This window comes from Cervus elaphus, chromosome 16, assembly GCF_910594005.1.
Source record: "Cervus elaphus chromosome 16, mCerEla1.1, whole genome shotgun sequence".
Lineage (NCBI taxonomy): Eukaryota > Metazoa > Chordata > Mammalia > Artiodactyla > Cervidae > Cervus > Cervus elaphus.
The window spans coordinates 40,579,787-40,605,748 of NC_057830.1; the positions used below are offsets into that span (position 1 = coordinate 40,579,787).

The 25,962-nt window shown below is 48.1% G+C and overlaps 2 protein-coding genes and 1 long non-coding RNA gene across 13 annotated transcripts in view; 1 reads left to right on the forward strand and 2 right to left on the reverse strand.

Moving 5' to 3' along the window:
* On the forward strand, nucleotides 1–25,387 carry LOC122710276 (tumor necrosis factor receptor superfamily member 10A-like). Of its 11 annotated transcripts, none has more exons than XM_043927979.1 (10): nucleotides 1–491; nucleotides 16,888–16,987; nucleotides 17,564–17,677; nucleotides 18,691–18,799; nucleotides 19,621–19,694; nucleotides 19,780–19,878; nucleotides 20,300–20,325; nucleotides 20,884–20,944; nucleotides 21,974–22,168; nucleotides 24,051–25,387. In XM_043927979.1, the coding sequence occupies exons 1-10, from the start codon at nucleotides 321–323 to the stop codon at nucleotides 24,095–24,097; spliced, it is 996 nt and encodes a 331-aa protein (XP_043783914.1). In that variant the 5' UTR covers nucleotides 1–320; the 3' UTR covers nucleotides 24,098–25,387. The 11 variants fall into 11 exon arrangements, 7 of the variants coding, with proteins under 7 accessions (XP_043783914.1, XP_043783916.1, XP_043783913.1 ...); XM_043927981.1 differs by lacking the exon at nucleotides 24,051–25,387 and adding an exon at nucleotides 23,784–24,044 and having other exon boundaries at nucleotides 11–491; nucleotides 18,688–18,799; XM_043927978.1 differs by having other exon boundaries at nucleotides 16–491; nucleotides 18,688–18,799.
* The window catches only part of LOC122710047, an 83,265-nt gene that overhangs the window by 18,983 nt on the left and 38,320 nt on the right, over nucleotides 1–25,962 (reverse strand). The gene's annotated exons all lie outside the window — the stretch shown is intronic.
* Nucleotides 13,601–17,885, reverse strand: LOC122672968. Its single transcript, XR_006334546.1, has 2 exons — nucleotides 17,657–17,885; nucleotides 13,601–14,070 (listed from the first exon to the last, which is right to left on the reverse strand). It is a non-coding gene; the product is annotated as an uncharacterized LOC122672968 (long non-coding RNA).

The window sequence follows — 25,962 nt, forward strand, 5'->3', positions numbered from 1 at the left end:
ATTCTTGTCTAGGAAAGCCCATGGACAGAGAAGCCTGGTGGGCTGCAGTCCGTGGGGTCAGCAAAGAGTCGAACACGACCCGAGCGACTGAGCACGCACTCAGGCTGCGCTGAACTCGCGGGTGAGATGAAGAAGGAGCTTCTTCCTTTCCCTGCACTGATTGAGCAACACCCTGAGGAAGACAAGGCGGGGCCACCGCCGCCTGCTTCCTCCGAAAGCGTGGGTACAGTGCGCGGGAGCGAGGGTATACCGAAAAGCTCCGACGTCTGGCCATCAGAGGCCGGCTTTCCAAGTTCCACGGACGACCGCTAAGACTCCTCATGACTGTGCCTGCCATCAACCTGCGGGGACCTCGACAGCGAACGCTGCCCGGCCGCAAGGGGCAGCGGGGACGGAGGGCACCGGCCTCCTCGAGCGCCGCCGCAGGGCGCTCCGGTGGCCTCAAACTTCGGTTCGGGTACCTCGTCTTCGTCATGGGTGTCGTGTCGTGGGTGAGTACCATCGCGGGTACTGGCTCGGGAAGGCGCGCCGGGTGGCCGGTAAATGGCAGCGGGAAAAGACCCGGCGGTGTGCACGCCGGGGTCAGCTGAGGCCGGGGGATGTCCGACCGAGACCTACCGTGGGCTGAATGGAGGGAAGGAGCAGGGTCAGGGCCTGGCAGGGCCGACCCGGGCCCAGAGGGAGAAGAGCCCGCGTTCTCCGACCCGGTCCTAGGCTGGTCTAGCTGTCCCAGAAGTAAATTCCAAAGGAAAAGGAATGGAAAACTCCTTTGCAAGCCTCTGCGCTCCCCTTCCTTCCCCCACCTCCCTCCCGTCTTCCTTCTTCCTTCCCCCACCTCCCTCCCCTCTTCCTTCTTCCTTTCCCTCCCTCCCCTCCCCTTTTATATTGACATTCTAGAACACGCTCTTCGCAACTATTCTTCCCCTCGGTTTTTACAGAAAAGGAGCTTTCCCACCCTCCCTTGCATTCAGCACCCCTTCTCCACTGCTGTCGGTCATTTTGCAAATTCCTTCCAGGCACTTTCTCTGGCAGCAACCCACGTGGCTTACAGGGTAAATCCCCCCAAATCAGGCGGCTGGCCTCAGGGGCTCTGTCTAGTTTAGGAGGAATGGGTCTGAAGCTGTTATTTTGATTTCTGTTTTGAGTCTGAAACAGGTGTGTCAGGCACCCTGAAAAAACTATTTAATGGCTGCCCTGAACTCCAGGCGGAAGGGTTTCTTGTTAACCTAGCTGTCTTTTTACTTATAAAAACAACTACCTACACCCACACAAATCTTAGAAGAAACAGGTCTCAGACCACAGGAAGACCTTGAGAACAAGTCTGACGCTATGGCTTTGTCACAGCTGATGAGGTTTAGAGTAAAAGAGAAACCCTGTATGATGTTACTTACACGTTACTTCCACTTACACGTGCAATATAAAAATTACAACTAGTGAGTAACACAAAAGAAGCAGCAGACTCAAGGATACAGAGAATAACCTGGTGGTTACCAGTGGGGAGAGGGAAGCAGGGAGGGGCAAGATAGGGATGAGGGGAAAAGAAGAGTTATTGTGAGATTATAGGAAATCACGTGTGTGAATCGCTTGAAAATTGTAAAGCACTATGGAATTTAAAGAATCTTTTGTTCAAAAAAAAAAGTAACGGTGCAGCTTTTAGGGCCCATTTGTCCCTAGGGAGGAAAAAGTAGTGTTGTTTTGGTTGGCCTATCAAGGGAGAGTGAAAATCAAACTAGACCCTAAAACAGTTGCATCAGCTCGGGAAAGTAACATGGGCATGCAGCAAGGTCCATCTAGACTCTGCAAACCCAGCGAACAGTACTGCATCATTTTCGGGAAGTAAGTGGTAAGAAGCACAGAAAGAAATCCCCACTCGTGACTCATCTCTGAACCTCACCAGCTTGGGGCAAAGGGGACAAAATCCTGAGGCGAACTGAACACACTTCCACACCTCATCTTCCATTCTCAGTTCCTTTCTTTGAATTGGCCCAGGCTCAATCAACCTTGACCCCTGCGGTGAAAGTGTGGCATCCTAACCACTGAACCGCCAGCGAAGTTGCCTCCTTTCCCTCTGTCTTCTGTCCCACGCTGCTGCTCTACAGCAGCCCTCCTGTCTCCCTCCTCTGTCTGTCTCTCTCTCTCTCTCACGCCCCCAACCCACCCTCCACACACACACACCACAGGTCTGTGAATGGCAGAGTCTCACGTCTCCACCGCACCCCGGTACACCCCAGTGTTTGTCTCTCAAACAGCGTGCAGTGGAGATTACACACCCCGTTACTTTGACTTCGTCCTTGTCTGTGATCCTGGCTCTGTGGACTTTTCCCGACATGTCCACGCCTGTTCCCTGCCACTGGGAGTTTTGTCACATCTGCCTTGCAGCCTTTCCAGACTCTTTCACCCTGACGACTTTACAGGAATCGCTGTCTGCCTCAGGTTCCTGTGGCCAGAACTGCCCCGAGGAAACAAAGGACCTTGCCTTGTCCCTGGGGCCCACAGCCCCTGCACAGGGCTCCTCAGCAGGCTGCAGACAGGACTCCCCCTGAATGCGTGGGTGCTGTGGGGTCTAAGATGCCTGCACTAATGCTAGTGTTTGGTCCTGCTCTGAGGGGCATGGGGGTATTGATCTGGGTGGTGGGAAATGTGACCGGCAGGCTGCGGACAGAACAGAGGTAACTGAATGTCAATGCTGAGGGACTGCCCAGGTCCAGAGAAGACTATTTCAAGTTTTCACCTGATGTTACCAAAGATTTTTTAAAAGGTACCATTTATAGTGTTAAAAGTGTCAATTCATCAGGAAGACATCTTAACCATAAATATATTGTGCCTAATAAAACAGCTTTAAAAATACATAAAGCAAAAATCAATGAAATCCAAGGGCTATCATATCACCCTTTAATGAAAATGAAAAAGGGTAGTAACATTATCGGGCTTCCCAAGTGGTTCAGCAGTAAAGAATCTGTCTGCCAATGCAGGAGACACAGGTTAGATCCCTGGCCAGGGAAGATCCCCTGGAGGGGGAAATGGCAACCTACTCCAGCATTCTTCCTGGAAAATCCCATAGAGGAGCCTGGCAGCCTACAGTCCATGGGGTTGCAAACAGTTGGACATGACTTAGTGACTAAACAACAATCAATATAAAACATTGATGGACTTTCTTTTCTTAAATACTGTCTTTGAAATTCAGAATGTATTTTTCACTTGCAACACTTCTTGATTCAGAGAAGCTGTTTGAAGTGCTCCATTCCCATAAAGACCTGGTGATTACTCTATTGAACAGCACCACCTGGGCCTCTAGAACTTAGAGAAGGAAGTCCTAATTCCTGTTCTCAACGAGCTCCTAGTCCTTGGGAGACACAAAGAGGCACAGAAATAGTGATGAGGGAAGAGCCTTCAAACAAAGCTCATGCCATTGGGCCCTGGCGGGAAAACAAGAGGAAAAATGGGTCCGACCTGTAGAGGGTCAGTGACCCTAAGGAAGGGGGTTCTGTGATCTGGAACTGAGCTGAAGACTTGGAAGAGCTGTCACAACCGGGGACCCCATGTCCCTAGGCTTGACCTTCACCTCCTGGGCTTTCCTCCTTCAGAATACCTCACTCTTCCTTGCAGGATCTCTCTCTCTTTCATATCTAATTCATATTTGTTAGTAATGAAAAAAAACCCAACCTTTAAAACCTTTCCTTAATAATGTGTTATGATGATGACACTTCCTGTCAATGATAAAAAATTAACTCTTCAGTAATGATGATACAACAACTAGGATGACTTCTGAAAAATGATGATGTTTCTCCCTTATGCTCTTCTTATTGGATAATTAAAACTAGGTGGATCAATGAATTCATCATAATATATGAAACCAGAAAAGTACTGCAAAAATATGAGAAAAAATGTGTTACCACTCTGGAGAGGGGAAGACCTTCTTCAGTATGACAACAAACTATAAAACTTGCCTAAAGGCTGTGTAAATATTAAGAAAGCCAAATGGAAGAAATCGTGACAAAGATAAAAACAAACTCGAAAAAAGTACTCAGAACACAAATCACACTTAGAAATGTGATTTCCTTAATCTGTAAGGATTCATAATGAACTAGAAAGAAGATCAACAAGAAAATAGTAGACTTGAACAACATTATAAAACAATTAGACCTAGCAGACATCTGTAGAATACTCTAGTCAACAACAAAATACATGCTTCTCAAGTGTACCTGGAACATTCTCCAGAATAAACCATATACTAGCTCATAAAATAAATAAATTTAAAAGGAGAGCCATAATAGAACACATAGCCTCCCACCACAGTGGAATGAAATTGGAAATCACAAACAGGAAGGAACTGGGGAACTTCATAGCTATGATAAAATTTAAACAACACACTCTCAAATAACCAGTTAGTCAAAGAAGATATCAAAAAAGAAACTGTAAAGTCTTTTGAGGTGAATGAAACTGAAGATACCACATGCCAAAACTTATGGGATGTAGCTAAAGCAGCTGAAAACGTAGAAAGAAATTTATGCCTGTAAATGACTGCATTAAGGAAGAGGGAAAATCTCAAATTGATAACCTAATACTATACAGTGAGACAGTAGAAAATGAACATACTAAAGGTAGAGTAAACAGAGGAAGGAGATAATACAGATTAGAACAGAAAGTAATGAAAGTAAGGCTAGAGAAACACCAGAGTCCGTGCTGATGAGCTGTGATGGACCTTGTGGGGCCCTGGTCCTTCTGCTTGCCCAGGACTGCAGTAGATACAGGAAAAGGCCATTCTGGTCCCATCTCCTGCCCCAGGAGGAAGTGGTGAAGGAGGGAGACCAGGTTCATGGAGGGGAAGGAAGCCAGCTGTGGTAGACTGGTTGCTCTAAAAGATGTAATGCTACTTATTCCCTGTCTTGTTTTCACTAGCTGTCAATATATTCCTGAAACCTACAGCAGGCAGCACAGAGTGGGTGCTCCTGTGGTTGTTGACTGATTGAATAAAAGCTGCATGTATTCCACTGTGTGGCTGTTATAATATTTAGTAATAATCCTCCTAAAACTAAAAATTTCTGATTTTTTTCAAAATTATTACACTGAGCATATTTGAAAATAAAACCATGTATGTTTGCTGATGACGTTAGTAGGTGACTTTCTAGAAGAGTAGAATCTGGGCCAACCCACCAAGCATATTTTGTCCTTGTAAATGTACCAGTGTATTTTTACTGTGACCCACCTACACACACACACTTGGGCACGGTGCATCTGGCTTTGGTTCCTAGAATGCGGTACTTTCGGTCTGATGTTGTGGGCCTTTGTTTCATTTTTCCTGTGAAAAAAAATTTTCATGTGATTCATTTATTGATGTTTATTTCTGGCTGCAGCAGGTCTTCATTGCTGCATGCGGGCTTTTTCTAGTTGCAGTGAGCAGGGGCTGCTCTTCAGTGCGGTGCGGGGGCTTCTCATTGCAGTGGCTCCTCTTGTCACGGAGCACGGGCGCTGGGCACGCGGCCTCAGTAGTTCCCGCACTGGGGCTCCTTAGTTGCAGTCTGAGGGCTCTAGAGCTCTGGCTCAGTAGTTGTGGTGCATGGGCTTAGTCGTTCCACAGCATGTGAGATCTTCCTGCCCCAGAGATGGAACCTGTGTCCCCTGCATTGGCAGGCAGATTCTGATCCATGGTGCTCCCAGGGAAGTCCTAAAGTAAATTTTAAGAAAAGAATGAGGTTGGGATCCTAGTTTCATGTAGAAATTCTTATCATTGTGATGCAGCCTCAAGTTTTGAGATGGTTTGAAAAAATCAAAATTGGTACTTAATTTTATCTTTTCACCTTCCCTGGAGACTATCGCATGCTTTCATTTCCTTATTTAGACTACTGATGATGGTGCAAAGCGTCTCCGCACTTGTGGAATAACTATTACTTCTATTTTCCGAAGTGCTCTCATATATATTCCTCATTTGAGTCACATATATCCTGGGATGGAGTGCCTGTCTCCTGATGGGGTGGGTGGGAAAGGCCTACTGGGGCAGAAGAGACTGTGTGGGGTGCTGGGAGTGTTCTGTGTCTTGACTGGATGATGGCTACTTAGCTGCATAGTTATCAAAGCTGGAGCAGATACTTAAGAAGTGAGGATTACTCAGGGAATGGTCTATAAAAATAGAAACTATCAAAAGGAATCAAAACAAAATTGTAGGGCTGAAAAGTCAAATAGCTGAAGTGAAAAATCCACACTACAAGTGTTTAACTGTGCAATTGACAGGTAGTAGAAAGGATCGGTGAGCTTGAAGATAGGACAAAAGAACACAGGACAGATGGCCTCTGCATGTGCATTTCCTAAAGAAAGCACAGAGTCCCTGGTTTCTCTCTTCTCCTGGAAAGGGAAACAGTTGGAGATCCGTTTGAAGAGTTTGTTGATATTATCAAACAATACAAGAAATAGCTGCATTATGCACTAGCTAGAAAAGACTCGTATATTCATGAATCCATGACCAAAACACATAACTTTATATAAAGAGAAGCCTGTGTGTACTTCCCTCCCCTCCTTGCAGTCTCCTCTGGAGAAGCTGTGAGTGGTGCAGGGGCAGGGCTGTCTGTCCTTGCTGGGTGATCCACTCCTTCCTTCCCCTCTTTATGCCTCAGGCTCATCCTGCATGGGCGTGTCTCCTGCCAGACTCAGGATTCCCAGGCACCAGGTTTCCCAGGCCCCAGGTTTCTTGGAGACTGGAATTCAGCCCCTCCTCCGTCAGCTCCTCCCTGCCCTTCCCCTGGGAGAGGGGCCCCAGCCTGGCCCGGCTCCTGCACAGCCTCCCCGCTGTGGTGTCTCTGGGCTGCACCTGGGCCTGCTGGGCTCCCTGGAGGTGCAGACTGGCTGTGACAGAGCTGTCGGGAAGGTGTCTTGCTTGCTGCGGTCCTTCTGTGGCCCCTCACCTGTGAGCCTCGTGACACTCCGGGGCCACCTTCTCTTTCTGTCCCCACTGGCCTTTCTGTATCCTTCTCAGTGGGCCTGGTGACTCAGCGCTGCAACCTCACAGAGACCCGTTTTCTTTCTCTCCTGGACCTTAGGCCCTAGCTCTTCTCCCTTTGAGTTCCTGGGAGGCTCCACGGTCAGGCTTCTGTCCCCTTCCCAAAGCCACGGTGCTGAGTACAGGGCTGTATCCATTCCCAGGGGCTGCCCCTCTGCTGCACCCTGATGCCACGGGAGCGCAACCTGCCGTTGTAATCCCCGCCGTCCTCCAGCGCCCTCTCTCCTCTCCTCCAGTCTGCTCCTGCTCAGCCATCCCCCTGTTCCTCCCAACCAGCACCAGATGTCCTGTGACATCTCACAATAGGAAACTCCCATTCTCCAGCTCTGCACCTTTTTTCCTGACATTTCACTTTTTCCCCAATCTCCCTACCCCAACATGGACACTACAGCTCCTGTGGGGCTGTCTCTGACAGTTAGGAAGATAACCGTGAGAAGATAAGTGCATTCCCAAGACGGCAAGTATCCGTTGTTATGTTGGAGCCCTTCAACCACCATCTCTCCCAAAAACCTCAATCACCAGCATCCTGAGAGCCAAGAGCTTGTGAATATATTTGAAAATAGATTATATTAGGTTCTTGATCATGTTCTTACTAGAACATGAGGCTTCCTAGAAGAAATAGATTATCTGGGTTAACCTAGAGAGGTATTTTTTTTTCTACACACACACACACACACACACACACACACACACACACGTATAAAAATACCCATGCACTGTTTTGGTTTTTACCAACAGTTCGTTCATTTCGGTCTGGAGATTGGGGGAGTTATGATGTCAGGGTTGCTCACAACTGATTCCATGTACTTGTTCTGCCCCATGATGGAGAAAAGTCAGGCCCAGGACTTTGAGAAGTCAGAGGGTTTTATGTTGGGGCCGGGACAGGGGCAGGTCAGTACAGAGCTCTTCAGAATTCTGCAGGTGAATGAGGGCAGACCCTGGCAGAGTATTCACACCTTCAGAGGGAGCATGACATCCTCAGAGGGGGAATGTCATCAGCAGAGGGAGGGAAGACCCCGTGGAAGAGAAGTGGTCCAGACAAAGCTCACCCCCATCCTGTAGGCCCTGGTCTGTAGCACAAAGCAGGGACCTGCATTTCCTGGTTTCCCTGGTGGCTCAGATGGTAAAGAATCTGCCTGCAATGCAGGAGACCTGGGTTCAATGCAGGGTCAGGAAGATCCCCAAGAGGAGGGAAAGGCAACACACTGCAGTATTCTTGACTGGGAAATCCCATAGACAGAGGAGCCTGGCAGGCTATAGTCCATAGGGTTACAAAAAGTTTAGCAAGACTGCAACTAACACTAACTATTGTAGAAAATAAATATACCATTATTGCAACAATCAGATAATACATAAAGGTTCCTATGAGAAATCTCTCTCCAACACTGTCCTGTTTGGCTCTTGACTGTAGCTAAGGACAGGGAGAAATCTGCCCATGAAAAGATGCCCCAACAAGGTGATGGGGTGACACATGACGTCGCCCATACCATTCTCAACTGCCCCAGGAGAAAGAGTAATGGCGGTTACAATGACTGCACCCTCCAAAGTGGATTCACTTTCATGTCTTCTTTGGGTCCTTCCTCAAAAGGGGAGGATCCCACGTGACTGGGCTTTTGAAAGTATAACTCCTTCACAAGAGAGGTCTGAGAGAAGCCGAGTGGTATTTGAATCTTGTTTAATGTTATTTGATTTTAATTAAAGGGCAATAAGAAGCACCCTTTGCTGATCTAGAGGTGTCTTCCTTATCTGGAAGTTCTCTGCGTGGCATAATTCACAGGAAATCTGAAAACTTTTCCTCTAAGATCAGGAACAAGACAAGGATGCCCCACTCTCACAATGTTTATCCACATAGTACTACAAGTCCTAGCCAGAAGAATTAGGCAAGGAAAAGAGATAAAAGGCATCCAAATAGGAAACAAAGAAGTAAAACTGTCACTATTCTCAGATACATGATATTATATACAGAAAACCCTCAAGGCTCCATCAAAAACTCTTAGAATAAATGAATTCAGTAAAGCTACAGGATACAAAATCAGTATTAAAAAACCGATTGTATATCTTTTATATTAATAATAAACCAGCAGAAAGAGAAATTAAGGAAATAATGTCATTTACAATTGCATCAAAAGGAATAAAATTCCTAGGAATAGATTTAACCAAGGAGGTGAAAGATATGTATATTGAAAATAAGACATTGAAGAAGACACATCTGTGACAACATGGATCGGCCTTGAGGGCATTATGCCAAGTGAAATAAACAGGACAGAGAAAGCGAATACAATATAATCTCTATTATATGTGAAATCTTAAAAAAAAAAATCAAGCTCAGAGATAGAGGGAAGAAATTGATGGCTGCCAGTGGTAGGAGGCAGCGGGGTGGGGTGGGAGAAATGGGTGAAGAAGATCAAAAGGCAAAAAGAAAAGAAAAAAGGCCTGGATGTGAACTAAGAGTTAACAGACTCAAGACTCAAGACTCATGCACTCATGACTGCAGGCTTTAGCGCAGGGACTGGGGAGGGTTCTGGGGGGCTGCTTAATATGTCTCTTGCTTCCTCTTGGTTCTCCATGCCATGGTAGGTGATGAGGCTGGGGGCACACAGGACCTCCACCAGCCCGAATCATCAGTTGCATCCAGTCTGCCTTGGGTTCTCTCTGGCAGCTCCCCTCCCCAGGACCAGCTTGGATTCCCCCCTCCCCTAGCTGGACTGTTACCAAAAGACCTGCCTCAGGCCTCAGGGGTCAAGGGACAAAGTGTACATTTTTTTTTTTTAAAATTTTTAAATTAAAAACAAAACACGGGGATTCCCCGGTGGTCCAGTGGTTAGGACTCTGTCCTTCCACTGCAGGGGTACAAGTTTGCTCCCTGGTCAGGGAACTAAGTTCCCACATGCCATAAGGCAGCCAAAAAATAAAATGAAACAAACAAAAAACTTTCTGGGACTTCCCTGGTGGTCCAGGGGTTAAGAATCTGCTTGGCCAAGCAGGGACAGGGATTCGATCCCTGCTCCGGTAAGATTCCATCTGTTTTGGGGCAACGAAGCTCCTGCAACACAACTTCTGAGGCCTGCGCTCTGGAGCCTGTGCTCCACAAGAGAAGCCACGGCAATGAGAAGCCCACCCACCAGGACCAGAGAGTAGCCCCCGCTCTCCACAACTAGAGAAAAGCCAGTGTGCAGCGATGAAGACCCAGCATAGCCAGAAATGAATGAATTAATTAAAAACGTTTTTCCAAACAAACAAAACCCCAGACTGTCCTCAAGTCACACGGGGATTTATTGACTCTGGATGATCAGAACTCAGAGCTCTCAGTGGATACGTTGGTATTCTGGTCTACAATTTAAACAAAGAAAAAACAATTGAATACAGGGTCTGGCTGGGGGGATCTGCTGTGACAAACAACATGTAGGAAAGCTCTTCCCCACCCTGGGCCCCCACCAGGCTTCTGAGGGGGCAACTTCCAGAACACCTCCCAGGGTTGCTGGGCAGCCCAGGGCAGGAGCCCTTGTTTCCAGCCTGCAACATTCTGACAGGAAGCAGGCCTGTGGAGCAAAGTGATGAGGGATGGAAAGCAAAGGCAGAGAGGGATTTAACTCGTTTTTGAACCAGGCTCACCTGTGAGATTATTCCTTTCAGTGGAAGAGGTTTTCATAATAAGGGTTCCTTTCTCTTTTCTGTTGCATGACTAAATCTGAAAGGTGCTCTAACAGACTTTGATGGAACCTTTTTTTTAAAAAAAACAAACTATTTGTACTTGTCTTGCTGTCCTAAGTACTACACCCTCATAGGATAGAGAGCCCAGCACCAGTGCAGTATGGGGGACAGACTTGGGCTTGGGAACAGCACTATGGAGTCCGTGGGAAGAGCCCACACATATCAGAGACCCTCTGGGAAGTGAGAGGAAGAGTAGAAGATACTGGGAACCCTGAGGAGTGAATGCTACCTTTTTAGGCACCATCAAAGGCAGTTTGGTACCTTTTTAAAAATAGATTTTATTTAATGCCAGTACTTATTTATTTGTCTGCCTTGGGTCTTTGTTCCGGCAGGGGTGATCTTCCTTCCATCCTGTGGGTTTCCTTCCTTGTGCATGCACTCTCTTGTTGTAGAGGGTGGAGCTCAGTAGTTGGGGGTGCGCCAGCTCAGTAGCTTGAGGCATGTGAGATCTTAGTTCCCCCTATCAGGGATCAAACCTGAGATCCCTGCATTGGAAGGCAGATTATTAACCACTGAAGCACCAGGAAAGTCCTGATTTGGTAACTTCTTGATCCTGGCAAACTAGGGACATGGGACAGTCCGGGGTGACTTGGACCCTTCTCTGAGCCTGATGACAGGAAGTAATGTATTGCCTCAATGTGAATGGTGACCCCAGTTTGTGAAATCAGAGACATTCAGAGTCATGAACATAAAATAGAACTTGGTGGATACATTCATCTGCAAATGAAGTGTTTCAACTACATAGTCACAGCCAGGCCACCTTCTTTCTCCTGGATGCCACTTATATTGGGGCAGGGATTTATTCACTAGGCTCCAAAATGTTCTGTTGGGTAGAACTTCAGGTTTATAAAATAAAAGTGACAAAAGTAAACTTATAAACCATGCTTATGATACTTAAGATCTTTGAAAAGTAGAGTTCACAACAGGAAAATATGGTGTGTATCTCTTGCCCTTGGGAGCTTCCCTGGTGACTCAGTGGTAAAGAATCCACCTGCCAATGCAGGAGACTTGAGTTCCATCCTTGGGTTGGGAAGATCCCCTGGAGAAGGGAATGGCAACCCACTCCAGTATTCTTGCATGAGAAATCCCATACAGAGGAGCCTGGAGGGCCTGCAGTCCATGGAGTTGCAAAAGAGTTGGCCATGACTTAGCAACTAAACAATTCTTTGCCTTTAAATAAATACTTATTTGTAATTCTATAGTAAAGTGATTATTAACACTATTTATATGATATAGGCCCAGGGCAAAAAGGTTCACCAGGTCTGTCTCATTTCCTAAGTACTTAAATCTCAGAAAGTGCAAGTGAGTCTGGCAACCTACTGATTTTTCTAACAATTCAAGGTTTCCTAATTGACCCATCACTCCCCTACAGTACAGTACAGGGCACCTCTTGGATCTCCTTCTTGGCTGTCCATGTTCTCTGGCCTCCTTGGGGCCCTGGTCAATGAAGCGGGGGTGCGGGGAGGAGCAGAAGCTGGGAGTGGGCAGAAGGCGGTAATTAGAAGACAGGTGGTTCATTCATTTTTGTCAACCCGTGGGGCATTTGACCTGCAAAGGGCAGAGTTAGGACCTGCCTGGAATGCAGATTCTGAGTCTCACTGGCCAGATCACACAGAGCACGTGGGAGGTGCCCTGTCCCCGCCTCCCAAAGCCACAGACCAGGCTGGCGCTGAATGAAAAACCGCATCCACAGGATTTTAGCTGGCGGAAGTTCCCCTTCCGCACCAAGGAGACTTAGGGGTCCCGGCTCCTCTCCTGAGCCACGCGTGATTGGCTGGAAGTGGTAATGATTACATCAGCAGGCACTGGTTCATTCGCTACCCCGGGTGGCTCAATCCCAGGGCGGGGTGGTATAAAAGTAGAAGCAGGCTCAGATTAAATAGCAGAGCTCCACTCCGCGCACCTCCTAGAGGCGATCTCGCGCCCCACGAAACACACTTTCATTTCTGATGGCTCTGGCGGCTGTCACCCCGCGGCAACCTGGACAGCGAACGCTGCCCGACCGCACCTGGCAGCGGAGACAGGACACCGGCCGCCTCGCGCTCCCGGGGAGGGTGCACCCAGGGCCCCAGGCCTCGGCTCCGGGGCCCCTGGGCTCTCATCTTCGTCGTCTTGGGTGTCTTGCTGTTGGTGAGTTCCCGCCACGAGTCCTGGCTCCAAAAGGCGCTCTTGGAGGCCCGGAAAAGGCCCCGGGGCACCTGCCTGGGCAAATCCCGGCAGGACCCCCGGGCAAGTCCAAGTGCTCGGCGTGTTGGTGGGGGGCGCTAGAGGAGTGCGGATCCTTGGCATCTACTTGCTGCCCAGAAGAGCTGGCTCCTTGGAGAGCCTGACCTCTGGATTGGCCCCAGGCCCAGCTGGCATCAGATCGTCATTTCTTTCCTTTCCCTTCCCTTTTCCCTCTGCCGACCCTCCTCACTCTTTTCTTTCTCTCTTTCTCTCTTTTTCTATTTTGCACTGCATTTGTCGTCTAAAACGTGTCCTTTGTAAATCATTAACAGTGTAGGCCCCATCTTCCCCTATCTACTGCCTTAAGCACCCTTACATTTCCTTTTCTCTGAAAGGAGAACAACCTCAAAATTGCCTTCAGCTCCTTGCACTTTATGAATAGAAACCACCAATGACTCAGCTTGGGCCAGATTCTCACCACTTTCTTTCAGAGGGGAGTTGGAGGCTCTGGGTGTGGTTCACCGCTGCTGCTAAGTCGCTTCAGTAGTGTCCAACTCTGTGCGATTCCTTAGACGGCAGCCCACCAGGCTCCCCCGTCCCTGAGTGTGCATTTTTAAGAAACTCACAATGGGGAAAAATGTGCACACTTGGCACCGCTTTCTTGAATTGTTTGAGGCTCTTTTCAAAGTTGCTTATATGTTCAAAGAAAAAAAAATTAAGGGTCTGACAAAGTTACAGGAATTGTGAAAATATGCATCTTTCATTGAATGAATTAGTACCAAAAAATCTGGAAAGAAATAGCATTTTGTATTCACAAGAAGTATAGAATTCGTTTTTAAAGTATCGGTTTGTAATAGGTAGGACTCATGTTGAACACTGTTGATGAATGGGTCTGGGTGCCTGTCGAGTATCCAGTGTAGCCATGTGCATTGTCTGTTGGGTAACTCAGAAGTGGAATTGCTGGGTCAGTGGGTTAGATAATTCTACACTTTTGTCTAGACAATGACAAACTGTTCTCCCAAAGAAGCCTGGGCCATTTTTAACTCACACCAGGAGGCCATGATGGCGCCCCATTTCCCGGCACCCTCGCCACACTGAACTTCAGCGCTTTGGTCTCAGAAGTAAAGCTGGGATGCCATGGGGCCACGCTTCCGATTCTTCATTCCAGTAGAGTGTTTCGAGGCTCCATGAGATTGCTGAGACTGGGAGTGGATAGCCAGGAGACCCAGGTTAGGTCACAGGGCAGGGCACAAAAATACAGACAATCAAAGAACTAACACAAATCTTTACACAAATTCTTTCAGACAACAGGAGTTCTTCACTAGTTCTTCTAAGGCCAACATAACCCTAATACCTAAACCTAACGGCAACATTTGAAAAGAAGAAAAAAAATACTTTTAAATACCCTTCCTAAAAACAGAGGCAAAATTCCTTTACAAAGCAAACAGTAAACTACATTCAGGAAGATTTAAAGAAGAAAACATACCATGACCAAATGGGGTTAATCTCAGGAATAAGTGTTGGATTAACATCTGAAAATCAATCAGTGTTTTTCACTATATTAACAGTGTGGGTGCTTCCCTGGTGGTCCAGTGGTTAAGAAGCTCCTGGCAATGTGAGAGACACTAGTTCATTCTCTGGTCTGGGAGGATCCCACATGCCTGGGAGCAACTGAGCCCATGTGCTACAACTACTGAGCCCCCACTGCAACTGCCGAAGCCTGTGCACCTAGAGTCTATGCTCCACAGCAAGAGAAGCCACTGCAATGAGAAGCCTACACATGAAAGTCAAGAGTATCCTCCACTCGCCACAACTAGAGAAAGCCTCACTTCCACTGTATAGTCATAAGGGATTTCATTTAGGTCATACCTGAATGGTCTAGTGGTTTTCTCTACTTTCTTCAATTTAAGTCTGAATTTGGCAGTAAGGAGGTCCTGATTTGAGCCACAGTCAGCTTCCGGTCTTGTTTTTGCTGACTGTACAGAGCTTCTCCATCTTTGGCTGCAAAGAATATAATCAATCTGAGTTCGGTATTGACCATCTGGTGATGTCCATGTGTAGAGTCTCTTGTGTTGTTGGAAGAGGGTGTTTCCTGTGACCAGTGCGTTCTCTTGGCAGAACTCTATTAGTCTTTGCCCTGCTTCATTCCATACTCCAAGGCCAAATTTGCCTGTTACTCCAGGTGTTTCTTGACTTCCTACTTTTGCATTCCAGTCCCCTATGATGAAAAGGACATCTTTTTTGGGTGTTAGTTCTAAAAGGTCTTGTAGGTCTTCCTAAAACCATTCAACTTCAGCTTCTTCAGTGTTGCTGGTTGGGGCATAGGCTTGGATTACTGTGATATTGAATGGTTTGCCTTGGAAACAAACAGAGATCATTCTGTCATTTTTGAGATTGCATCCAAGTACTGCATTTCGGACCCTTTTGTTGACCATGATGGCTGCTCCATTTCTTCTAAGGGATTCCTGCCACAGTAGTAGATATAATGGTCATCTGAGTTAAATTCACCCATTCCTGTCCATTTTAGTTCGCTGATTCCTAGAATGTCGACATTTACTCTTGCTATCTCCTGTTTGACCACTTCCAATTTGCCTTGATTCATGGACCTCACATTCCAGGTTCCTATGCTATATTGCTCTTTACAGCATCAGACCTTGCTTCTATCACCAGTCACATCCACAGCTGGGTGTTGTTTTTGCTTTGGCTCCATCCGTTCATTCTCTCTGGAGTTATTTCTCCACTGATCTCCAGTAGCATACTGGGCACCTACCGACCTGGGGAGTTCCTCTTTCAGTATCCTATCTTTTTGCCTTTTCATACTGTTCATATGAGCTTAGCTGTCCCCAAATATTTAACAGGTTGCATTTTATATTGTTTAGATCCAGGCAGTTGAACTGGGCTCAACATAAGCTGTTTCCATTTTTTTTTTTTTTCTCTTAATGTCACTTTCTACTTTAAATCACTCCCAGATTAAAGTTACAAAACTATACAAAACCCTTTGTTTCCTGTATCATCTGAAACATAGCTGCTGACATGACAGATCCCGTGAATGGACACTTGGATGTATATTTCCCACAAATTAGGACAGTCTCCCCCCAAATGAGAATACAATTCTGAACATCAGAACACTATCATCAACACATTAATCCGGGTCAAATCCTCAGACTCCAGTGATTTTTGACTGGCTCCATTGTGTCATTTGTAGCACAGAGACTTGGCTGTATTGCTATTTCTTCTTTCTTCATGTGACTCTTGTGTTTTGTGGAACACTGACAGCTTCCTTTTTGGGACAGCTTGTTGGATTAAGGCCACAAATTCATTACTCAATATGTGATTCTATATCCTGATTATGAAAAATTGTATGCATGGCAGAACGCTCATTTGTGAAAATGTGTGTGTGTGTGTCTGCACACACATGTGAGAAAGAGAGAGAAAGCCTGAGAGTATTCACACATATGGTCAAATAGAAGAAGTCAAGACACAAAATAATGAATGTTTTCTCTAATCAAGGGGATCTGTGTGGTTTCTGTATTGTTATAAAAAAAGTTTTTCTTGCCCATACTTTCTGGGCTTCCCAGGTAGTGCTAGTGGTAAAAAAAACCAGCCTGCCAACACAGGAGACGCAAGAGACTGAAGTTTGATCCCTGGGTCGGGAAGATCCCCTGGAGGAGGAAATGGCAACTCACTCCAAAATTCTTGCTGGGAGAATCCCATGGACAGAGGAGTCTGATGGGCTACAGTCCATGGGGTTGCAAAGAATTGGATGGATCTGAGCACATACTTTCTGGAATAAACATATTTTAAGAGGAAAGAATACAGGGGAAAAAACTTCAGTGTAAGTTCCTTGCTAGCACAAAAGGCCAAAGGACAAACATGAAAAGAATGAGAGTTTAGAGCTGGGAAGAAAGGTCCCAGGTCTGTTTCACTTTGCAGGTAGTGGTCAAGGAAATGTGGGGTGGATCCTAGTAGGGGTGAGAGTGTGGAAGCCACTCATGCCTGTCCCTGCTTTGTCCCCATAGGTCAAACCTGCTTCAGCCATGTCTATAAGGAAGGATGAAGTTCCCCAGCAGTTATCAGCCCCACTGGAATGGATCCGCCAACAGAACTTATGTCCACCAGGTAGATTCTAAGGCTGGTCTCCAACACTTGTCTTCATGTCTCTGTACTTATTTTTGGCTATGCTGAGGCTCTGTTGCTACTTGAGCTTCTCACTGGGGTGGCTTCTCTTGTTGCAGAGCACCGGCGCGCGGGTGCAGGGGCTTCAGTAGTTGCAGCATGTGTGCTCCGTAGTTGTGGATCCCCGAGCTGTAGAGCACAGGCTCGGTATTTGTGACACATTGGGCTTAGCTGCTCCGCAGCACGTGGGATCTTCCCGGACCAGGGATCAAACCCATGTATTCTGCATAGGCAGGCAGATTCTTTACCACTGAGCCACCAGGGAAGCCCCTGACCTTGCTTTTTACTGTTGAATGTGCCAGCTATGAATGTGACTTGGATGTGTGGCTTGTAATATATGTCTGTTGGCAGTACTGGTCTAGGGTATGTGGTAGATGAAGAATCAAAAGATGAAAGCCTGGTTGAGGAGAGTTCCCCTTGTGGATTCCACAGATGGCCAAAAGAGGCCTCCCCAGCCACACTGCCAGCCTCAGGGAATCCTGCGGGGATTTACTCACCAGCTTTTCCCTTCCTTCCCAGGATTCTATATGGAAGAAGTCAGTGGAGGTTGTGCCCCTTGCACCGATGGGACAGACTACACCAATCATTCAAACACCCTCCCTTCTTGCTTACCTTGCACGACTTGCAAATCAGGTACAGAACCTGTGGTCCCCCATGCCTGCAGTTAAGGTGCTGGGTGATGAGATGGGATTTAAATGGGATGAGGAGTCAGAAACCTGATTTCCAGTCCAGCTAGGTCTTCATCCTGCCTTAGGTCAGCAAAATAAATGAAAACAGAAGTTATTTGCATAACGCATTCCAACTGGCAGGGAAGTCTTTCAGAACATCAGCTGGAAAGAGGGGAATAACATGTCCCTTGGTGGAGGGAGCTGGATGGTAACAGTGCAGACAGAAGGCCTGGGGGAGTGGGGCAGGGCTGGGTTTGAGCTGTGTGATGTGTCTGATCCTGGGCCAGGCTCCTGTGAGCGCCATGCCCTCTGCTCTGGGGTCTCAGCCTGTCTCAGCCTTCATGACCTGAGGTCCCTCTGCCTCTCCAGCAGGGCATCACCCATTGGGACATCACCCAAGGGTTCCTCTCCATCTACAGTGTCTCAGATTACACCTCACCCCACCCCACTTCTTGCTCCTCATTTGTGATCTAAAACATTTTTCTTCTCAACCCTGATGCAATCCGTAAGGATGCACAGTCCCTTTTGTATGCCTCTATTGGTGACACATGAACAGTGGCTGTTCTATGGATGGGCTGTGTGTGTTGCTACAGAAAATGGCCCCCAAATTACTTTAAAAAAAGATTAATTCATTTATTTTTGGCTGTTCCGGGTCTTTCTTGCGGATCAAGGGCCTTCTCCAGTTGTGGTGGGGGGCTACTCCTTGTGGCCTCTGACCGTGGTGTACAGGACCCAGAGCGCAGGATCAGTAGTGGGGGCACACGGGCTTAGCTGCCCCGCAGCACGTGGGGTCTTCCCAGACCAGGGAGGGAACCTGTGTCCCCTGCTTTGACAGGCGGATTCTTAACCACTGGACCACCCAGGAAGCCCTCTGAATTACTTCTTAAACTGAGTGGATGGAGCTCTGAGTGGTGAAGAAGGGTTGAGAAACATATTAGGGAAACACACCCTCAAAACCTTATCTTTGGTCTCTAGAAGAAGAAGAAAAAAACCGCTGCACCTCCAGCAAGGACACTGAGTGTCAGTGCAAACCCGGCACTTTCCGTGGAGAAGATGCACCTGAATTCTGTCAAAAATGCAGCGCCGGGTGAGACACAGGAGCCTAGGGGGCTTCCAACCCACAGGAGACTCCAGTTTCCTTGTACCCCTTTCTCTCTCTGCTTCCCTGAAGCGCCTCCCACCTCTCAGAGCTCCTCTGTGCCTGTGGGGTCTCCCGAGCCTGCAGCAGCGCTCCCCACCACCACCGTTTGTCCTGCACGGCTTTCCCAGCGGCCCCTTCCCATGTCTCCTCGGGCATGGCCTGGAAAGACCAAAGTGCTGACAGCAGACAGAAGTCATAATGAGGCCATGTGTGTGCTCCTTCAACGTTCCTATAAAACTGGAGCCAAGTCCACAGGTCTCACACCCAGCCCTTGTTCCCCAGTAGCACCTGAATCTTTCCTATTCGGGGACTAGGGCCGATAGTAATTCACTATCCTCTGATGCTCCAGTGTTGGCTGAGATCGGTAGGAAGAGTCAACAGGTGGATGAGAGGGCCTCGTATTCAAGTTTGACTGGAGGATGAGTCAAACTTGTGCCCACACCCTTCTGACCCTTGACCTGGATGAGGCACCCCCCCTGCCCCCAGAGCTTCCCGGGCAGCCCAGGGAGGCCAGGGCGGGCCTTGCAGAGGAAGCCCAGCTCCTGAAGGACAGCTCTCATCACTCAGCAGGAGCCCGGGGGCCGCAGTACACAGTCCTGCATTCTTCTCCTGCCCAGTGAGGGGGTGTGAGGGGCCCCTCCCCTGCAGACAGCAGGAGCCTGTACCCCCTCTACTGTCTTGTCAGGGGACCCAGGACAGAAGGCTGCCCCCTCTTTCTCCTCATCCAGCCAGCTGTCCCTGATGGGTCCCCCTGTGTCTGTACCCAGGTGCCCTGATGGGAAGGTCATGGTCATGAACTGTACGCCCTGGAGCAATGTCAAGTGTGTGGACCAAGAATCAGGTACCCTGGCCCATGGGGAGGCCCCGGTTCCTGGAGAGCTAGCAACCATGAGCCGGAGACTACCCATCACTCCCTCTCTTCTCAGGCACTTCACCGCTGGTGACTAACATTTTCACTGGACTTGGAATCACAGTTGTAATCACCTTTGTCCTAATCAGATGTGTTGTATGTTGCTTCTCTAAAGGTGAGGTTCTAGAAGGGAAGGAGGAGGTGCTGGCTCCCTCCTCCATCTCCCCAATCCTCTTGTTCCTCCTGGCTTGTCTCTGATCTTGTTCCCCAGGAAACCCCTCCTCCTCCCACCTCACCTGGTCCTACAAAACCGTGATCACATCGGGCCCCCAACTCAGCTGACGATCCCCTCTTCCCCCTGGCCGAGTCTGGTGGGAGGAGGCAGAAGAGGGTGGTTCAGGAGCACTGCACAGATTTCACATGGGTTTCATTTTACTTCATTTTCTCCCTTCTCTTCTCCTCCCTGAGTTCTCCAGACTCGGGGTGTCCCGCTTGCAGTCACAGGCCCGGGGCTCTTTGTTCAGTGTCTGTCCCTGGGGAGGGAGGTGCGGCCAGAGGGCCCTCCCCACCACTCAGTGGCGTCTCTTCTCTTCTAGTTTGCTTTGGTGAGTGCTGCCACAAGGCGAGTCGGCTTCTCCAGCATCTGGCGGCATCAGACCCTCAGTAACTGCTTCCGCCCCACAGCAAAGCCCAGGGTGGACCTGGTCCCTGGTTTGTCCTATAGCGTTGTCCCTGACTCTCTCAACTGGCCTGGGGGCTCTACGCTGAATGTAGGAGGGAGACTGGCCTGCTGAGCGCTGTCCTAAAGCTGGTTGGCAGCGCTGGCCCTGTCCTTGCTGTTTGAGACACCCTCACTTTGTAACCCTGGGGCATGTGGGGTGTCAGGCAGGGGTGCCCAGTTCCCTTTAGCATCACACCAGAGTCTGGGTGCCATCAGCAGAGCCCAGATGTGCTGAGTCTATGCCCACTTGGGGGGCACAGCACAGGGGTAGGTGGGAAGGCAGAACCCACTGTGTCCCCCAAGACGCTGTAGGGGTTTGTGACGCCTGGGTCAGCGCCTTGTTTTCTCAAGGCCCTTTCCTGGCGCTTATGTCCCCCAAGAGGACCTGGGGCTCTGGACCATGCCCACAACAACAGGCTGACCAGTGGAGATTAACTTTCCATTCTGGTCCCTTGGCAGGAAAAGAAGCTGACAGAAGACAATGCCCAGTCCCAAGATGAAGCAAGCAGAGAGTCTGGTGGTGAGTGTGCGGCTCTGGCCCTTCTGCTTGCTTGGGACTGTGGCAGAGACAGGGAGAGGCAATGCTGGTCAGGTCTCCTCTCCTCTGGGGAGGTGGTGATGGAGGAAGACCAGGGCGTGGAGAGCAGGGAGCCCACCCCCTGTTCTGGCCCACTGGCAGCGCTGATGCTGCTTCTCATCTGTCGTCCTGTCACCAGATCCCTCGTCTAGAACCGCGCAGCCGAAGGGTGCTCACGCCTCCCATGCCTGACCCAGTGATGGGGTCAGAGCTGCATATTTTTCTGTGTGACTGTTACATACTTTTAAGCCATTCCTCATCATAGTAGGAATTTCACATTTATTTCAAAAGTATTATTAAGTTGAATCTACTTGAAGTAAAATTTCTTTGTCAACATATAGTATTTTCACTATGTATATATGTGTGTGTGTGTATATATATATATATATACACACATACATATGAGGAGGGCATGGCAACCCACTCCAGTATTCTTGCCTGGAGAATCCCCATGGACAGAGGAGCCCAGCAGGCTACAGTCCATGGGGTTGCAGAGTCAGACATGACTGAGTGACTAAATATACATATACTATATATGTATACATACACACACACACACACACACACACAGAGACATTTACAGTTTTGGGTCGTATCATTTCAGTAGTTTTGAGGTTTTTGAGTGTTACCTTAATTTATAAATTAATCTAGGAGGAATTGAGATCTTTTAGATATTCTATATGTTTCTTATAAAAAGAGTTAGCCTTTTAAGAGTTTTATAATACCTCAACTCCATGTGTGTTTTTCCTTGGTAAATTGCTCATTTCTTGTTGAGGTTGTATCTTTGTATTACAGTGTTCTTTAACCTCATGAGTTTATCCAACTCATAATTCACTATAGAATTTATTGTCATAATTTTTAACACTCATCCGTCCATACATTCACATTTAAGTATTATTGTTGAACCATTAGAGTTTCATAAGAATAGAATCATATATAAAATAATGACTCTTATGTCTGCTCCCTTCAAAGATCCTGCATTGGTTTTGTTTTGCTTATGGCTGCCTGTGCCAGAATTTCAGAACCATGTTTACGAGGCTCAGCTCTGTAATCTAGGGCCCTCGATGAAGACCAAGGCTGCTCTCCACTGTGTTTTACAGAAACCAGCAGCATCTGAAGGATCTCAGGGGAGAAGATGGCTGCTGGTTCCAACAGACGCCACAGAAAGTGAGTGTTTTTTTCCCGGGCAGTGGATCAGGAGAGGAGGGAGGAGGGACAGTGTCCTAATTTCTGTCTCCTAATAGCTGTTAGGGCACTCAGAGAAGGGATGGCTTGTCCCTGGACAATCAAGACTCTAATTCCCTCCCTGCCCCCTCCTCTTTTTCCCACCCTGCACCCCTCTGTCTTCTAACAGTGGCCCCTAACACCTCCCTGTCCTTCCCTCCTCCACCATCCTCTCTCCTCCCTGGTTGCTCAGGGCCAGGTTGACCCACTCTGAGACATCTGAGAGGTTGTGCTGTCCAGCGGGACACCCACTGGCCCAGGGAGGCTGTGGAGCACCTGTCCATGCATGCTAAGTCGCTTTAATCATGTCTGACTCTTTGTAACCCCATGGACTATAGCCTGCCAGGCTCCTCAGTCCATGGCATTCTCCAGGCAAGAATACTGGAGTGGGTTACCATGCCCTCCTCCAAGGATCATTCCAACCCAGGGATCGAACCCACATCTTACATCTCCTGCATTAGCAAGCAGGTTCTTTGCCGATGGCACCACTTGGGAAGCCCCGTGGAGCACCTGAACTGTGGCTAAATCTGATGAGCTGTAGTGTATAAGTCAATACTGTAGTTCAAGGAGTTGGCAGAGAAAAGGACTGTAATTTGTCTTGTTAACAGTTTTTTTTTTTTTTTTTGCATATTGATTACATGTTGACGGGCTTCCCTGCTGGCTCAAATGGTAAAGAATTTGCCTGTAATGCAAGAGAACAGAGTTCAGTCCCTGGGTCGGGAAGATCCCCTGGAGAAGGGAATGGCAACCCACTCCAGTATTCTTGCCTGGAGAATCTCATGGACAGAGCCTGGCGGGCTGCAGTCCATGAAGTGACAGACTCGGACACACAGCCGAGTGACTAAGACTACATATTGCAGTGAAAATTTTAACTTACTTTTGATTGGAGGATGATCGCTTCACGGTGTTATGCTAGTTTCTTCTGTAGAGCAACATGAACCAGCCATGGGGGTACATATATCCCCACCCTCTTGAGCCTCCTTCCAGTGCCCCCATCCCACCTCCCTTAGGTTATCACAGACCACTGGATTGAGCTCTCTGTGTTATAAAGCAACTTCCCATTAGCTGTCTATATTACATACTGAAATGAAATTTGTTTAGAATACTTTGAGTTAGTACCGTATGTAATGAAAACGAGTATTGTTATTTTTCATGTTTTCAGTGTAGCTGTTACAGAATATAAACTTGTGTTGGGTGCCCTCCTTATGTACTGTGGATGGTGGGGTGCACAGCATTTCACACACACAGCATTGAATCCACAACACAGTCCATGAGGCGGGTGGTGTTTGCTCCATTTTATGGTTAAATTCTTGCTCAGAGTCTGTCCCCATCCAGCTCTACCACAGTGTCAGGCAGTGAGGCTGAGCGGGGTGTGAGGCCAGAGACCTTCCTCCCTCCAGGCCTTTGCTTTGTCCCCAGTGCAGAGGCGGCAGCCAGGGGACCTCCCCCTCCTGAGGCAGGCAGGTGCCCTCCTCTGAGGTCTGTTGCCCCTCGCTGTCCCACCCTGTCTCCTATCACAGATGCCTTCTCCCTCTGTGACAGCAGTCTTCTCTTCCAGATGGGCCCTCATCCCCTGCTTAGGGCAGGACTCTCTGCTGACCTGGACTGCCCCCCACTGCCCTGGGGGCTGGCGAAGCCCAATGCCCAGTGCCGGTGTGGCTTGTTTCTCTGCTGCTGGGAAGCAGGTCAGGGGCGCAGAGCAGCAGGCCTACCAGCAGGGGGAGCGCCTCAGGTTCCCACCCTGAAGTCTAGGCCTGACTTGAGGGTCCTCTGACTTTGTGAAAGCCCGTTCCAACTCTGTCTCTGTGACTTTCCCCCAACCTAGGCCTGAAGCTGTTCTTCAGTGACTTTGCAGCTATCTCTCCCTTGTGACTTCTGTGATTTGCTGTTGAGGCAGATGGGCCTCACATGAAATGAGATCCTTGTGGCCAGAGAATAGGCCTGGGGTTCTCCGGATGCCGTGTGTGAAATGCTGCCAGTCACCAAGAAGGGACAGGAGACCTCAGTCAACACCTTGCTGGATGCTTGGAAATGCTGGGGCAAAGACTGACAAAAGAGACAATTCAAGAGCGCCTGCTGAACTCAGGAAAGTATTAACATGTTTATGAAGAAAGTGAGACAGGCTGTGCTGTGCCCTAAGCGTTTGAGGACCTCAATCTTTCCCTTCAGGACACACTCCTGATAAGACTTCTACTTTTTATTTGTATTTGTTTGAAATTTGCCATTCATGTTAGTATGTATGCATTCAATGACGTTAACTTATAATGAAAGCGTTAGTCACTGAGTCATGTCCAACTCTTTGCGACCCCATGGACTGTAGCCCACCAGGCTCCTCTGTCCATGGGGTTTCTCCAGGCAAGAATACTGGAGTGGGTTCCCATTTCCTTCTCCAGGGGATCTTCCCTACCCAGGGATGGAACCTGGGTCTCCTGCACTGCAGGCAGACTTCTTACCAACTGAGCCACCAGGGAAGCCCCGTAACTTGTAATATACATCATTAAAGTGCAAACATCTTGTATGTCTTTGTACTTTTATGTTTGTGCACATATTTATATGTGTTGAACAACGTTTTGGAAATATAATTTTTAGGCTGTTTATGTGGGCTACCTGGTTGAGCACTGGCAATCCAAAGCAATTAGAAATACAAAAGGAGGGCATTCCCTGGCTGTTCAGTGGGTAGGACTCTGCACTGAGAGCCCTGAGTTCAATCCCTGGTCAGGAAGTAAGATCCCATAAGCCATGAGGCAAAAACAAACAAACAAACAAGAACCTACAAAACAGCAACAACAAAGGAGAGCAAGCCCACTGCTGGGGGAATTTGACCAGCTGGGGATTGCCTGGCGACTTCTACAGGGTCCAGGCTTTAAACATGGCCAACTTTATAGTTGTGTGAATATTCGTACTTTTTATAGGGAGATGTTGACAGGTGAGCAGAGCGGGAGAAGTGGCACGCCCGCGCAGCGCCGTCTGGTGTCCGTGAGCGGGGCTGTGATCCCCTGGGCTTCCTGTTGCTCACCTGGGAAGTCAGGGTGGGGCGTGGGTTAGATATGAGTGTCTGATAGTTTCTGTGTCACGTCTGGTCTTATCACCGACCTTCATTCCATCTGGGCTCAAGGAAGAGAGGACAGGGATCTGCCATGGTTTCTGCGAGGAAGAATGGACGGGCTCCTGGGTTATGTTCAGTGTTGGCTTGCTCAGCACTAGATGGGTCCCCCTTGATACTGGTGCTCTGAGCCCAGAATTGCCTTTCTGTGTTTGAATTGGCTAATTAAGGATCTCAGCCCCTCTGTAAGCTTTGACCTTCTGCAGGAAAGACACAGAAATGCTGATTCTTCAATACTGTGAGAACTGACCTAAAATGCCTACTATATAGGGTTTTGTCTTTTTTTTTAATTAAAAAAGTTGTGTTTTTTTTTTTACTTCTGCTAAACCTTCTCCATAGTATTCCAATCACTGCAGGATAATTTAATGGCAGAAGCAATTCTCAGGGGGTTTTTGGTCTAATCCATCTCAAGGCTTGTGTGTTGTCTTCCCTAAGGTTGACATGACTGGTGTGGTCAAAACTGGAATTGCCTAAAATTTAGGTACAAATGGATCCAGTGTGTGGAGTTCCCCTGTGTTTTTAGAAGGGCTGATCCCCATGGTCTTTGTGCTACATCCCTCTGGCCCTGATGTCCCTCCCTTTCCTGGAAGTCAGGTGTTTCCTGTCTTTGCTGTTTCTTCTGTGAGGACACTCT

What these genes read in the sequence shown, in the direction of transcription:
- LOC122710276 (XM_043927978.1), top strand. Translation starts at nt 321, where the DNA reads ATGACTGTGCCTGCCATCAACCTGCGGGGACCTCGACAGCGAACGCTG. An exon ending in ACAGAACTTATGTCCACCAG is followed by an intron (nt 16,988 to 17,563) that starts GTAGATTCTAAG and finishes CTTCCTTCCCAG; the next exon opens with GATTCTATATGGAAGAAGTC. An exon ending in TGTATGTTGCTTCTCTAAAG is followed by an intron (nt 19,879 to 20,299) that starts GTGAGGTTCTAG and finishes CTTCTCTTCTAG; the next exon opens with TTTGCTTTGGTGAGTGCTGC.